Below are 13,512 nucleotides of genomic sequence, written 5' to 3'. Positions count from 1 at the left end.
TTTTTTCTCCTCATTCTCCATCGTTCTTCAATCCACCTTAACACGGCTCCTAACTCGTCACTCAGCTGATCATCAGGGATCACCATGTTGTCAAAGACGGTCTCGGCCACCTGCCTACCAGAGCTCCCCCACCCACTGAGCACTGCCCACTGCTAACTGCTTCTGGCAACTTTCCGCAGTACCCAGAGAGGCAGTTTGGCATGGTGGTTAAGGGTGTGGACTCCGGGTCCAGACTGGGTGTGATTTCCAGCTTTGCCACTTACTTGCTGTGTGACCTATGCCACCATTTCATTATTCCTGTTACAGGAATAATATTGGCTCCTTTCTCATAGCATGGTTCTGAGAACTAAATGACGCAATCTATGCTACAACTCAGGCCAGTGCTAAGAACATAATAAATGTTATTAGTAACATTACAATTGAATTATGACAATATTATTCTCATCATCTTTGTTTCCACAGCAATATTCTGCCCCTCTTTCTTTTCTCTCCTGTCTGGCCAGACCTCCTTGTTCACCTCTGTGAACTTCGCCTCTGCTATCTCTTAACCACTTGTGCCGCTCGGGTCCACAGGTCAGCTCTTACTACTAACTTCAGGTAAGCCCACCCCTTCTCAGGGTCTTGACCAGCCACGTGGCCCTGAGTGGCCCAAATTCACACACCTGGCCCGATGTCTGCCTGTGTCTTCAGAATCAGACATGTAACCACCTCGTGAACCTAACCACTGGGAGATCACAAGGGATAAAACAGTCCAAAACTGAACTTACCTGGACTTGTCCAAGCTGGTTTTCTGCCTTGTCTCTCTCTCCCCTACCTCCCTACTCCCACAGATCTTCCCTCTACTGTGGCCAAAACAGTCTAACCAACCACACAAGTGACCATGTCACTCCCCACATAAAACCTTCCAATGACATCCTAATCATAAGGCACATCGGGGGTCTTCTACGCACTGACCCCCCATAGATTTCACACTTTATGTTCCATTAAAACCAACCTGCACACAAGATGACTGATTGACCCTCTGGGCCTCTTGCCTCTGCCAGGAACACTCTCACCGCCTTTTTTGTTTTAACCCATATTGTAAGTGCTAGTCAGGATCACTTTCCTCAGAAAACCATCCTGAACTCTAGGTCAGACTAGAAGTTTCACTTCTCAACTCACTCAGTCCCCTGAGCATCCCTCCACCAGCCCCTCGTCACAGTACACGGAAGCTGCCCTTGTATGAGCCTGTCTTCCTGATAAGACAGTAACCTCTACCAGAGTGGAGACTATGTCTCCATGGCCAGCCCTGTCCCAAAGCCCCTTAGTAAAGAGCAGGATACGTTAGGAGCCCGAGAAATGTGACCTGAACACTGACCTGTGAGCTCCTCTAGGGCAGGGCTGTATCTCACACCCAGGAGCATCAGCCCAGCAGCCAAGATGCTACTGGACCACACAAGCGACGATGCTTAGCAGCTGAACAGACTTTGAAAGAACTATTTGGATCTTAAAGAAACAGAAAAAGAAGGCAACCAACTCAAGCTGTGGATTGAAGAAGCTACAGAATACTTGCATGGAGAAGCTGTCTTTCCCAAAGAACAGGAACACAACTGACTTATTCCGTGGGTTTCCTGAACAATTTTTAATCATAGAACAACCATAATATTCTTCTAGATGGAGACAACACATCTTCTCTCAGCTTGCTCCAACACAGGGATACAGAAACAGGAAATTCCAATCTATCAATCACTTAGAGGAGAAGAAAACCAGCGTTGTGACGTGAGAGTTGAAGATGCACCTCCCAACCCAGCTGTTTCCCGCCCTTAAGGTTAACATAAAACAGCAAGGGCCAAGGACTTACCTGCAACATACAGCTAAGTCCATAAACCAGGGGGCCATGCTGCGCACAGGAGAGAAAGTCAGAGAAGGCCAGCTGCACGGGGCTCATGCCGGGGCCGGGGGGGCCAGGGCTGGGGGCCCCGATGCTCGCGCCGTGTGGTCCCGGCAGCACGTGGGGCGAGTGGGCGGCAGCGAGGCTGGGGCTATCGCTCAGCAGCAACGCAAGACGCCGGGCACAGAAGTAGGCGAGACGACGGGACAGGTAGGCCGACTGCACAAACTCATCTGAATACTGAGAGGCACAAGGACACCAGGCTTCAGTCATACCGCAGGCTGCTCGCTGAGATACCTATCATAGTACAGGCTTTTCTTCATTAAAAACAAACAAATAAATAAAAAAGCCCTTCAGAAGTATATACAGCCTGGTGCTGTCCCATAGAGATATAATGCAAACCGTGTACATAATTTTAAATTTTCTTGCAGCCATTAAAAAAAAAAAAAATCACAGAATGATGTGTTTTAGTCAGCCCAATACACCTACATCTAAAATGCTATCATTTCAACATGTTATCAACACAGAAAGTATTCATGAGATATTATACACTCCCTTTTCCACACCAAGTCTGAAGCCTGGTGCGCACGTTAAGAGCACATCACAACGTGCACGCGTCACGTTTCAAGGGCTCACGAGCTACTAGTCTGGCTAAGGGCTACTAGAGTGCGCAGCACAGGTACAGATGTCTCAGGGAGGACACAGGGCACTAGTACAGTGTAGTCTCTGGGAGGGCACTGGGTGAGAGAGAGAATCATTTCTCATCAGATGCTCTTTCATATTGCTTGACCTGTCAAATGCATGAAGTACCTTTCCAGGAAATTTTTATTTTTTTAAATAAATTTCATCCAGACAGCCTAAATTCTAACAGATCTTAGGCCAATCATGAAAACAGGAAGTTCCCACCCCCAGTGGCTCCAAGAATACCAAAAGAATGTAGAAGATCCTCTGTATCCTTACAAAAAGATGATTTGTTTTCACAGGAATCTGTGTGAACAAGGAAACAGTATTTAAAGAGCTGTTTGCTCAGCTCAGGGACAGGGGAAATCAATGTGGGTAAGAATACTTGAAAGGCACACGTGGCCCAGCAAATGACTGCGACGACTTATAAGAAGCTTCTTATCACTTCAAGTGTTGCAGTATCAAGACCTTTTCTCCTTCCATTTTTCTCTCTTCCATTTTACCTCCACTTACCCCATCACTCTTATCAGGCTCATTTCTTGCCCATAAAATCAACTGGCTCATGGTCACACATACTGTACCTGCAGCATCAGTGGCAGTAAGAGTTTCAGAAGATCATCGTCCATTGGTCTGATCTTTTCTAACACATCCAGGATCCATGTCAAATATTCGTGTTTTTCTAGCATTCCTTCCTTAAATGAACAAGAAAAATTACACTAATGATGTTAAAGCAAAACCAACTAAAATTCAAAAAAGAGCACTCATCTTTATGCTTAAGCGTAATTTTACTATTGTCTTGTAGTAAACACAGTCTCATGGATCAAAGTTCAAATTCTAAACAAAGGAAAGACCCCGTGTTATTTTGAAAGGCTGGTTTGAAGTTTTTTGGTTGTTTCTGCACATCTGCTTCATTCTAAACTGATAAAAATTAATTCCTACAAGAAGGAAAATTTGGAAGCTTTCAGGCTCCCGGGGCATGTCAAGCGCCTGGCTAGATTTCAGCGTACTGGGAACTCATACTCACAGGAGGAAACCTGGCCAATGGTGATAATTATAAAGAACAAAAGCACCCCTCGTACCATCATCTCCAAAAGACGCTGAGAACTCCATTACATCCAAGGCCCCCTAGTAGCCTCTTTCTCTGTCCGAAGAAGAATTTCAGATACCATAACCTACTTATAAAATATAACCTTAAAAATCAACGTAACGGCCCAATTAACTGTAACGTAAAGAAATGAAAGGAATTTATAATAAAATAATGTATAAATATTCTGACATAACTACAACTACACAACAACAAGATACCCACAAATCCCCAAAACGCTCCACGGAGCTGGTATAGCCCCTCCGAGCATAAGCCTATTAACACTTTTATCCATTGCCTTCATATATTTGTACATAAAAATACACACATTCTTTATGACACTGTATGCACATTACATATTTAATGTCATATTATAGCTTTGTATTATGATTCACATCATAAAAGAATCTTCAAGATAGAAACAAAAAGCTATGTTTTTCTGGGAAGGCCACTTAAACTTTTATGGTTGTTGTGGTAACAACCTTAGTAGTTAATTGAAGTCCTACTTTGTTCCTATCAACTCTGACATATCTTTGTATCACCAACGGTCCACTGCCATTGTTATCAATGATTCGTGTAAAAATATACTGCTAAATTAGATTCTATATTTAAAACATTACAGTGACACCACACTGACAAGATAGCAGAGTATTCACTTATTGCTGATTTCTTTTTTGGTTTTCTTTTTTTGGCCGCACCACGAGGCTTGTGGGATCTTAGTTCCCCGACCAGGTATCAAACTTGGGCCCTTAGCAGTGAAAGCAGAGAGTCTTAACCACTGGACCACCAGGGAATTCTCTTTATTGCTAATTTATAAATTTTAAAATGCTTACTGTCAAAAAAAAAGTTAAAAAGTTAGCCACAGAAAAAGTGTGATTTAAAATTTTCAGACGAATAAAGTAAACTTTAAGTTAAAGAAATAAATAAAATGGAAATTTGCATTAAGGATTAAGAGATGATGAATACAAGGTTCAAAGAAAAGGAGACTCTTCATAAGCATGACTTCCAGTGACTACATAACGTCCATCCTCAAGATGCTTTTGTTACGTACCTGTACCCTTATTTCTGCACATGTATGTCTGCACACATATATACTAAAGTCAGTTTCACATTTCAGAATATGGTGAATTAAAATATAATGAACTTTTAAATTATAAACATTAATGTCCCAGTTAGACTCATCAGTTTAGGACCTAATTGCTTCTTATAAAAGAGATACTAAGTGAGGAAAGCGGGGAGGGTTGGGGGGGGATGAATTGGGAGACTGGGATGGCCATATATACATTACTCATAAGAAAAACATATCAAACTGTACAGTTTAAATATATGCAGTTTATTGTATGTCAACTGTATCTTAAAAGTTCTTAAAAAGAAAATAAAAAAGTAAAAAAATAAATGAAAGAGATACTGATTTCAATGTTCCTAATACATAAAGTAATCATTCTAAAAATACTAAGCATGCTGACAGACACTTTTTCAAAGATGCGGACTAAACCCTCAGCTCAATACGTCAGAAAAGCTCAGAGCAGGCACCAAAGTAGTCCTCTGCTAAATGGAACTAGAAATTGTCTAAGAGTTGTTTTTACCAGTTTGAAACTAACAACGCTCCTTCCCAAAGGACCAGGCTGTTTCCTACTTTGAGCTCTTTGAAAAAGTTGCCTATCACCTGGAATAATTAAAGTTCTAAGGGGGGGACATTTAGAAACCACACTCTTTCTAACCCCTTCCTCTTTGATCAAGATAGCAGGTTGTGAAAGTCTATGCTGGTAACACAATTTCAGCTGAATACGCTTGTCCTTCCACCTTGCTGGGAGTAGACTGAAGCAAATAACAGCAAAAGCGCCCTCTTCTGGTCAATACGATGTACAACAGCACCTCAGGTTGGGCGGTCTCATCAGCTAGTCCTCAATACCCTTACCCCTCCTCTCAACTGCATTTGAAACTGCAGCTGAACAAAATTAAGATGACCTTTCTTTGGAATATAAGCTCTAAAGGAGATCTACTATGAGACAGGAGGTATCAGCACAACAATTTTTTTGAATAAATGTCTCCAGTTTTTGCAAAGTAAATGGCTTGGGAGGATTACATTTAATAGCACAATTACAAAACAATTAACAGTATTAAAAGAGCTGACATCATTGAAAGCTGGTGATCAATATGTATAATAGGAAGCTATCATCTCATGGCAAAGGTGTTACCTTTAATATAATTCAGTGTGAGATATGTCAGATGGCTTTCTCAATGTATTAGTTCATACAATGATATAATTTAATGCCCCCAAAAAACTAAACTGTAAGGAATTTGCTCTCTTCTTAAAAGCACGCTATCAGCCTTGAGTTTCGTGGGAAGGTTACCTGGAACATGTGGAATGCCAGCTTTTCATTGTACTCCCACTGCCTCATTGCCTGCTCCACATCAGGTGGCACGGGGACCGGGCCATCTCCCGCACTGGAAGCCAAGTGGTAAAAGTCGGAAATCTTGGCCAACTGCTCTCGAAGATACCTGGTAGATATTTGTGTCCACTCTGTATTAAAAAAAAAAAAATCCACTTCCAGACATGATGAATATAAGTACTAACTTTTTCTTCCTCTTTCTATCTTAAGGATGTACTTATAAGACAAACATCTATTACACAAAAATGGCTTTGGCAAACACATGCAAGCACTGTTCACAAAAGCATGCCCGCCCCAAAGCCCTTAAGTAACGCACACTAGTGTAACGTGCCTGCCCCATCGGCCGGCAAAGATGCCAGCCAGCTCTCCCCTTGTGCTTCTGTGATCCCCTAACCTGGGGGAAGAGATGCCCACACCTGCATAAAAAAATGTCAGAGACACAAACAGGAATTAGGACAGTGGAGGTGATCGCTTCAAGAAATCACAATTATAGACACAGAGAACAGACTTGTGGTTGCCGGGGCAGGGGCTGTGTTGGGAGTTTAGGAGTAGCAGATGCAAACTATTATATATACAGAATGGATAGACAACAAGGTCCTACTGTACAGCACAGAGAACAGTATTTAATATCCTGTGATAAACCATAATGGAAAAGAATATGAAAAAGAACATGTGTGTGTATATATATATGCATAACTGAATCGCTTTGCTGTATACCAGAAATTAACACAACATTGTAAATCAACTATACTTCAATAAAATAAATGTTTAAAAATAAATTTAAAAAAGAAATCACAATTCTACTCCAAAAGAATTAAAAACCCCTCCAAATGCAACTCTCTTAGGGTACATTTTTCAGGCTCCAAGTCAGAGTTCAAACACGCCTAATTAAGGTGTGCTCTGTTTCCGTCAATCTGTTAAGAGGACTGACCTTGCCCACAGGCCGGCCCCAGACAGTGTTCTGACCTGCACTCCCCCAACCCCACCCCTGCCAGGGACACAAGAGTGGCCGCCTCTTGGACAACCATCTGGACCTTCAATTATTCTACTCTCCCCAACCAACACAAGATGCCTCAGAACTCAATCAGAAAGAGTAGTGAGTGACAAAAGGTAGGAGACTGGGAAGGAAACAGAAAATGTGGAATTAAAAAGAAAAATAACTAAAATTACTCAAAAGTATCTGCCACAGGGGCACAAATTAAATCAATGTGTTGCCTTTGGCAACCATGAGGGATGTGATGTCAACTTTAGCCCATTCTGTGGATAAAAATGTAATAATTGCATGCTCACAGCCAAATTTCCCCAAGGATTAGTGAAACAGCGTTTCCGAAGAAATCCTCCTACTGAAACATTACCACACAATGCTGTTTTCTCATTATTTCGGCAATAGGTTCTTCAACCTTATTTTTAAAGGAACCTATTTTGACAAAAGTAAGAGTAGAAACTAAACACCTGTTTAGAAATTGAGTGTTTTGTTTTTGTTTTTTTTAAGTGCTATTAAAATCACTTGACAACAGTACCCAGAGATAACTACTGTTAGGTTTTGGTCTAAACTGCTTATTCTAATCGTGTCTTATTTAAAATTGAAATTCAAATGCACATGTTAACTATTGCCGCAGTAATAAGCCACCGTAAAAAGATGAACAGATACTAGGTCAACACTCTGTTCCTTTCTGAAAGCACCACCAATAACAGGTATTATCGTTAAAATTACTCCATCGGCATTAAAAACCAAACAATAAATTACCAATGTCATTATTTTCTGGTGCCCCTGTTACGGACTAATCATCTCATGACTCTCACTTGTTCAACAAAGCAAAACGCCAACCATCAGATGAGACGAGTTTAGCTTAGCTATAATAAGCAAAAACAAAAATAACAAGGATCCAAATCCTAGCTTTCGTGTGCCAAGCCTTGCTATTAAGTCACTCTCAGTGTGGTACTATTCTCAATACCCCCGCAGTATATTTTAGCCTCAAGAGCTAAAAATAACACACACATTCACACACCCCCTACTTTGTCTAGGGTGTATTTTCTTCTCAAGATTGTTTTTTTAAATACAGAAGAAATACACATTCACTATAGAAAATTTCTAATGTAGATATGACAAGAGAAAAATCTCATAATCATTAAACAGTTTTACATTTTTTCAGTTTTTTTTCCTTCTTGTGTGCTTGACTGTTTAGATAAACATATGCATATCTTTTTAAAAATTTGCTGAATATATCATTCCACAATCTGAATTCCTTTTAAAATTCAAATGTAGACCTCTTGGTCATGTATTTTAACTTTTATTGAATTTAACTGACATTAAGTTATATCAATCAGACCGATTCAGAGACTTGGGACTTAAGACAGTCTAGTGTGAACTAATATGAACATTAGGATCCACAAAAATTTTCATTACAAATTAAAAACAAAAAATAACAAATGGCCACTAGTACTACACTCCTTAAAACTATTAGGATTCACTGACACCTCTCATGCTTAGTTAGGACTGGTCATTAAATGGGAGAAATGAGGGCAGCAGTGGTAAGACACACAGTGGTTTTCAGACCTGAATGTAAATGCCATCACCAGGGAGGCTTTTACCAAATGTCAGTGTCTTCAGTCCCATCCCACCAGATTCTGATTTAATTGGTCTGGAGTGGGGACCCCGTCCTAAGTGATAAAAAGAAAATAGGAATGGATAGACCATTATGGAGAACAGTATGGAAGTTCCTTGAAAAACTGAAAATGGAGTTACCATATAATCCAGCAATCCCACTACTGGGCACATACCCAGAGAAAACCATAATCCAAAAAGAAACATGTACCATAATGTTTATTGCAGCACTATTGACAATAGCCAGGACATGGAAGCAACCTAAATGCCCATCAACAGATGAATGGATAAAGAAGACGTGGAACATATATATACAATGGAATATTACTCAGCTGTAAAAAGGAACAAAACTGGGACATTTGTAGAGACATAGATGGACCTAGACACTGTCATATGGAGTGAAGTGAGTCAGAAAGAGAAAAACAAATATCATATTAACACATATATGCAGGATATGGAAAAACTGTACAAATCAACCAGTTTGCAAGGCAAAAATAGAGATACAGGTGTAGACAACAAACATACAGACACCAAGTGCAGAAAGTGGGGGAGGTTGGGGTGGGATGAATTGGGAGATAGAGATTGCCCTATATACATTACTAATAAGGAAAAAATATATCAAATTGTACACTTTAAATATATGCAGTTTATTGTATGTCAATTGTATCTCAATAAAAGTTCTTTTTAAAAAAAAGGAATGGCTAGAGATCTTAGGGAAGACATGGGGGGGCAGGAGTGAGGGCGGGGGGGGGGGGCAACAAGGAGGTTCAAAGGTAGAAAGGATGCAGAAAGTGATGAAAGAGGCTGCTCTGAAAATGGACCAGTTCTAAAATCAAGCAACTCAGAGGCTATAGTTAATCGATGTCATCCAGTTCATTGATGTCAAGTAGAACTCAAGGTCCACAAAGCCAGATTATTAGAAAGTTTATGAACATGAATGTTACTGAGAGTGGGATCAGGGGTCAGTATTGAAAAGAATGACCTGTCCTTTTGATAACACTCTCCCTAGCATCCAAGAATCCTGTAGCCACTATTCTTCTTTGTTGATGCCTAACTCCCAAAACAGAAGGGATTTCAGAGGCCATGCATTTCACCCTACCGTCTGACACACCCAGGCACTGTAGCTGTAACTCAAGATCACACAGGCAAACCAGAAGCACGCAAACAGGTGTAAGATGCCCTGCTCCAAGACATGAAAATATGTAAATTAATAAATACATAATAGGCGAGAAGAGAGACCTGCCAAGTTACATTAAAGATGATCCCCCAGGGCCTTGAATACCTACAGTACTAACGAGAACTGGGAGCTCAGCAGAGCAGGAACATCCACTGTGGGCGCAAACACAGAGCACCCCAAATGCAGCAACGCTCACAGAGAAGGCGTCCTGGCAGCGTGACACAGCAGAGAAGCAACAGAGGGCCGCACTGCGTGCTACTGGTAGAATGAACTTTGGAACAGGATGGCCCTGGGTCCAAATCCTAGCTCTGCCACTGAGCCATGAGCAAGGCATCTAGCCTCCACTTAATCTCAATCTCTACAGTAGGGATCAATAATACATCCAGGGGACTTCCCTGGTGGTGCAGCGGTTAAGAATCCACCTGCCAAGGCAAGGGACACGGGTTTGGTCCCTGGTCTGGGAAGATTCCCACACACCTAGAGCCCATGCTCCACAACAAGAGAAGCCACCACAACAAGAAGCCAGTGCACCGCAACCAAGAGTAGGAAGAGTAGCCCCCGCTCACCACAACTAGAGAAAGCCCGTGTGCCGCAACGAAGACCCAAAGCAGCCAAATAAATAAATAAATATATTTTTTTAAAAATAAGAAGAAGAATACATCCAGGTCAGTTACTGTAAGGATGAGTCACTTAGCACAGTGCATGCATCGCAGAAGTTGATCAATAAGCTGTTGCTATCATCATTATTGGGATGAAAAGTTCTTAGAAAGGAAACTAAAGGTGAGACCGTGACTGTCCCTAATGTTAGACCCTGCTTCTGCCTCAGCTGAGCTGCAGTGCCAAACATAATGCTCTGGATAAGTGTTTACGGAATCAATCGGTGTCAACTTCATGGTTCCAAAACCTTCAGTGGATCTGCAATCCTTAATGAATTAAAGTCAAACTGCTTAGCTGGGAATGAAAATCATTTCAAACAAATATCTACCATTACATACTCTGCTAGTTCAAGGTGTTTTCTCTCTGACTCTCATGCCTACGCTGCTCTATCAAGAAGACCTTCTCTAATCACCTGTGTTCAGGTGTGGGAATATTTCTGGTCCCAATTCAAAAGTCACATCTCTCATGTAGCCTTCTCCAGTCCCTGGACACCACCCCACCACCTAGCAGAGATCTCTCTTCTCTAACTGGTGTATTAGAATTTCCTCTATCTCTTTCATCCCCATAAAACTACTCCTTTACACACTCAAGATCTAAGTATTGACTTGAGTCAATACACTATAAAGTCCTCCCAAAATGAAACGACTAAATCAAGCTCCTCCCCAATTATTCTGCCTCTCAAATCTTCATACAAATATCTTCACTTTCTAGTTTAAACTCATCACTGCAGACCTAGAAGCTTTCAAACACCACTACAGGGAAAATGCCAAATCTCCTCTCTAAGGCACTCTGCCTTTACAACCAATGCAACTAGATGCACCTGTTAGTCTGCTACAAAAGGCCCATGCAAATACAGAACCTTCCATTCTTTTTAATAAACTTTCAGTAAATATAAGTATAAATATAAATTTTATACCCACACACCGTAATACACATTGTGTGTGTGTATACCCTTTAATTTTGTGAAGGCTTATTTTCCTTGCTAAATTCTTTCCTTTTATCCAAACCAGTGGGAACCCACTATGCAAAATAGATGCAACAAAGACGGCTTCGTAAAAACTCCAACTAAGTCCAGAGACGAAGGTGCACATCTTTAAAGTTATCCACTTGAATCGGCACTTTAAGTCAAAGATGACAGGCTCCTTAATGGAAAAACCTATATCCTCAAACATTCTCCCTGAAGCTACACCCCTACAATAAAAGGTTCTTACCCCTCCACAGTGGGAACAGACTGCTTCTCAAAACTGCAGGATGTAGAGGATTTAACCAGCCAGACTTTCGTGCAAACCCTACTTTGGTGCAGACTGCTGGGAGGGTGGGGAGGGGGTGGAGGTGGGGGAGGAGGGAGGTTCAGTGTATATAAGATGTCGCACACTCCCTTTGTGAACTCCCAATAAAATGATTGAAAGATTTTTCTCATTTTCTGTTGTTACAATACTTTCTTGATCAAAGGATACCATCAACAAAGTGAAAAGACACCTCACAAATAGGGAGAAAATATCTGCAAATCATTTACCTGAATAGGGGCTTGGATCTAGAATATATAATGAATGATTACAACTCAACAATAAAAAGATGAATAATCCATTTTTTTAAATGGGCAAAGGATCCGAATGGACATTTCTCCAAAGAGTATAAACAAATGGCCAATAAGCACATGAAAAGATGTTCAACGTCATTAGCGACCAGGGAAATGCACATCAAAAGCACAATAAGGTACCACTAGGACAGTCATAAACAAGAAGACAGAAATACCAACTTTTGGATGAGGATGTGTGGAAGCTAGAATCCTCACACATCACTGGTGGGAATGTAAAATGATGTAGCCACTGTCGAAAACAGTTTGGCAGTTTCTCAAAAGGTTGAACACAGAGTTACCATAGAACCCCATCAAGCCCACAACTAGTTATATACCCAAGAGAAATGAAAACACACATCCACGCAAAGATTTGTACACATTTGTAGCAGCATGGTTCATAACAGCCGAAAAGTGAAAGCAACTCAAATGTCCATCAACTGATGAATGGGTAAATAAAGTGTTTTACATGAATATAATGGAATACCACTCAGCCAGTAGAAGTCATGAGCTACTAAGACATACTACAACGGATGAACCTTGAAAACACTGTACTAACTGACAGAAACCTGTTTCAAAGAACCACATACGTTATGATTCCAGTTAGACAAAATGCCCAGAATGGGCAAATCCACAGGGCTGAGGGGGACTGAGGAGGAATGGGGAGTAACTGCTAATGGGTACGAGATTCCCTTCAGGGTGATAAAAATATTCTAAAATGTAATGATGGTTTCACAATTCTGTAAACACATGAAAAACCTCTGAATTGTATACTTCAAGTGAAGTGTAAAACAGTAAAAATTATATCTCAGTAAAGCTATTATATAATTTCTAATGTTTCCTTGAAATACTTTACTACAAATAAAAATTCATCTGCATTTCACAAAGTAAAAGACTGTTCCACATTGATAAAAAGTAATCCACTGGGATTCACTGTGACTTTGCGGGGGTGGGGGAGGGGTGTGGTTGGGGAGGAGAATAGGATAGAAACAAGCGTGGCCAAGAGTGTGAATGGTTAAACCTGGGTGATGGGTAGTGGGGACTTTATTACATGCTCCTATACGCGTCTCTGTTTGAAATGTCCATAATAAAAGGCTTTAAAAAGTTAATCAGTTGAATTCTATAACACGATTCACAGAAAACCTGAAATCCCCTATTCAGCCACTGCTCACTTGGGGAGATGAAAGGGGAGAAGCAGCGTGCTGATTGGTGGCCTGGATAAATAGCCCCTGTGGAAACTGCTGCCTCAGGGCGGCAGGAGACCAAAGCAGGGGTCAGCCCCCTGGCTGGCATGTTGGTTCTGCTGAATGGTCGCTTAGGTTAGCGAAATCAGGCCCTCTGGCTGAAAAGCAGGAAAGATGGGGAGGTGGGAGGGTCGGGGAGGTGGGCTATTGTCACTGAAACGTTTTTTTTTATGCTTTAAGAAGTTTCCCTCTCACTGTACAACACTGGGGCTGAAGTGGCAAATA

General features: G+C 41.1%; 1 protein-coding gene across 1 annotated transcript in view; it reads right to left on the bottom strand.

The window, feature by feature from the left end:
- MED12L (mediator complex subunit 12L) overlaps nt 1-13,512 on the bottom strand; it is a 329,018-nt gene that overhangs the window by 256,808 nt on the left and 58,698 nt on the right. The window contains exons 7-9 of the mRNA XM_057737852.1: nt 5,990-6,159; nt 3,133-3,243; nt 1,841-2,110 (exon numbers count right to left, since the gene is read on the bottom strand). Of these exons, the coding sequence (XP_057593835.1) occupies nt 1,841-2,110; nt 3,133-3,243; nt 5,990-6,159 (551 nt within the window). The remainder of the gene's footprint in view (nt 1-1,840; nt 2,111-3,132; nt 3,244-5,989; nt 6,160-13,512) is intronic.

This window comes from Hippopotamus amphibius, chromosome 6, assembly GCF_030028045.1.
Source record: "Hippopotamus amphibius kiboko isolate mHipAmp2 chromosome 6, mHipAmp2.hap2, whole genome shotgun sequence".
In the NCBI taxonomy this organism is placed as follows: Eukaryota; Metazoa; Chordata; class Mammalia; order Artiodactyla; family Hippopotamidae; genus Hippopotamus; species Hippopotamus amphibius.
Note: the sequence above shows the minus strand (reverse complement) of the source record. Positions and strands in the feature narration are given on the sequence as shown.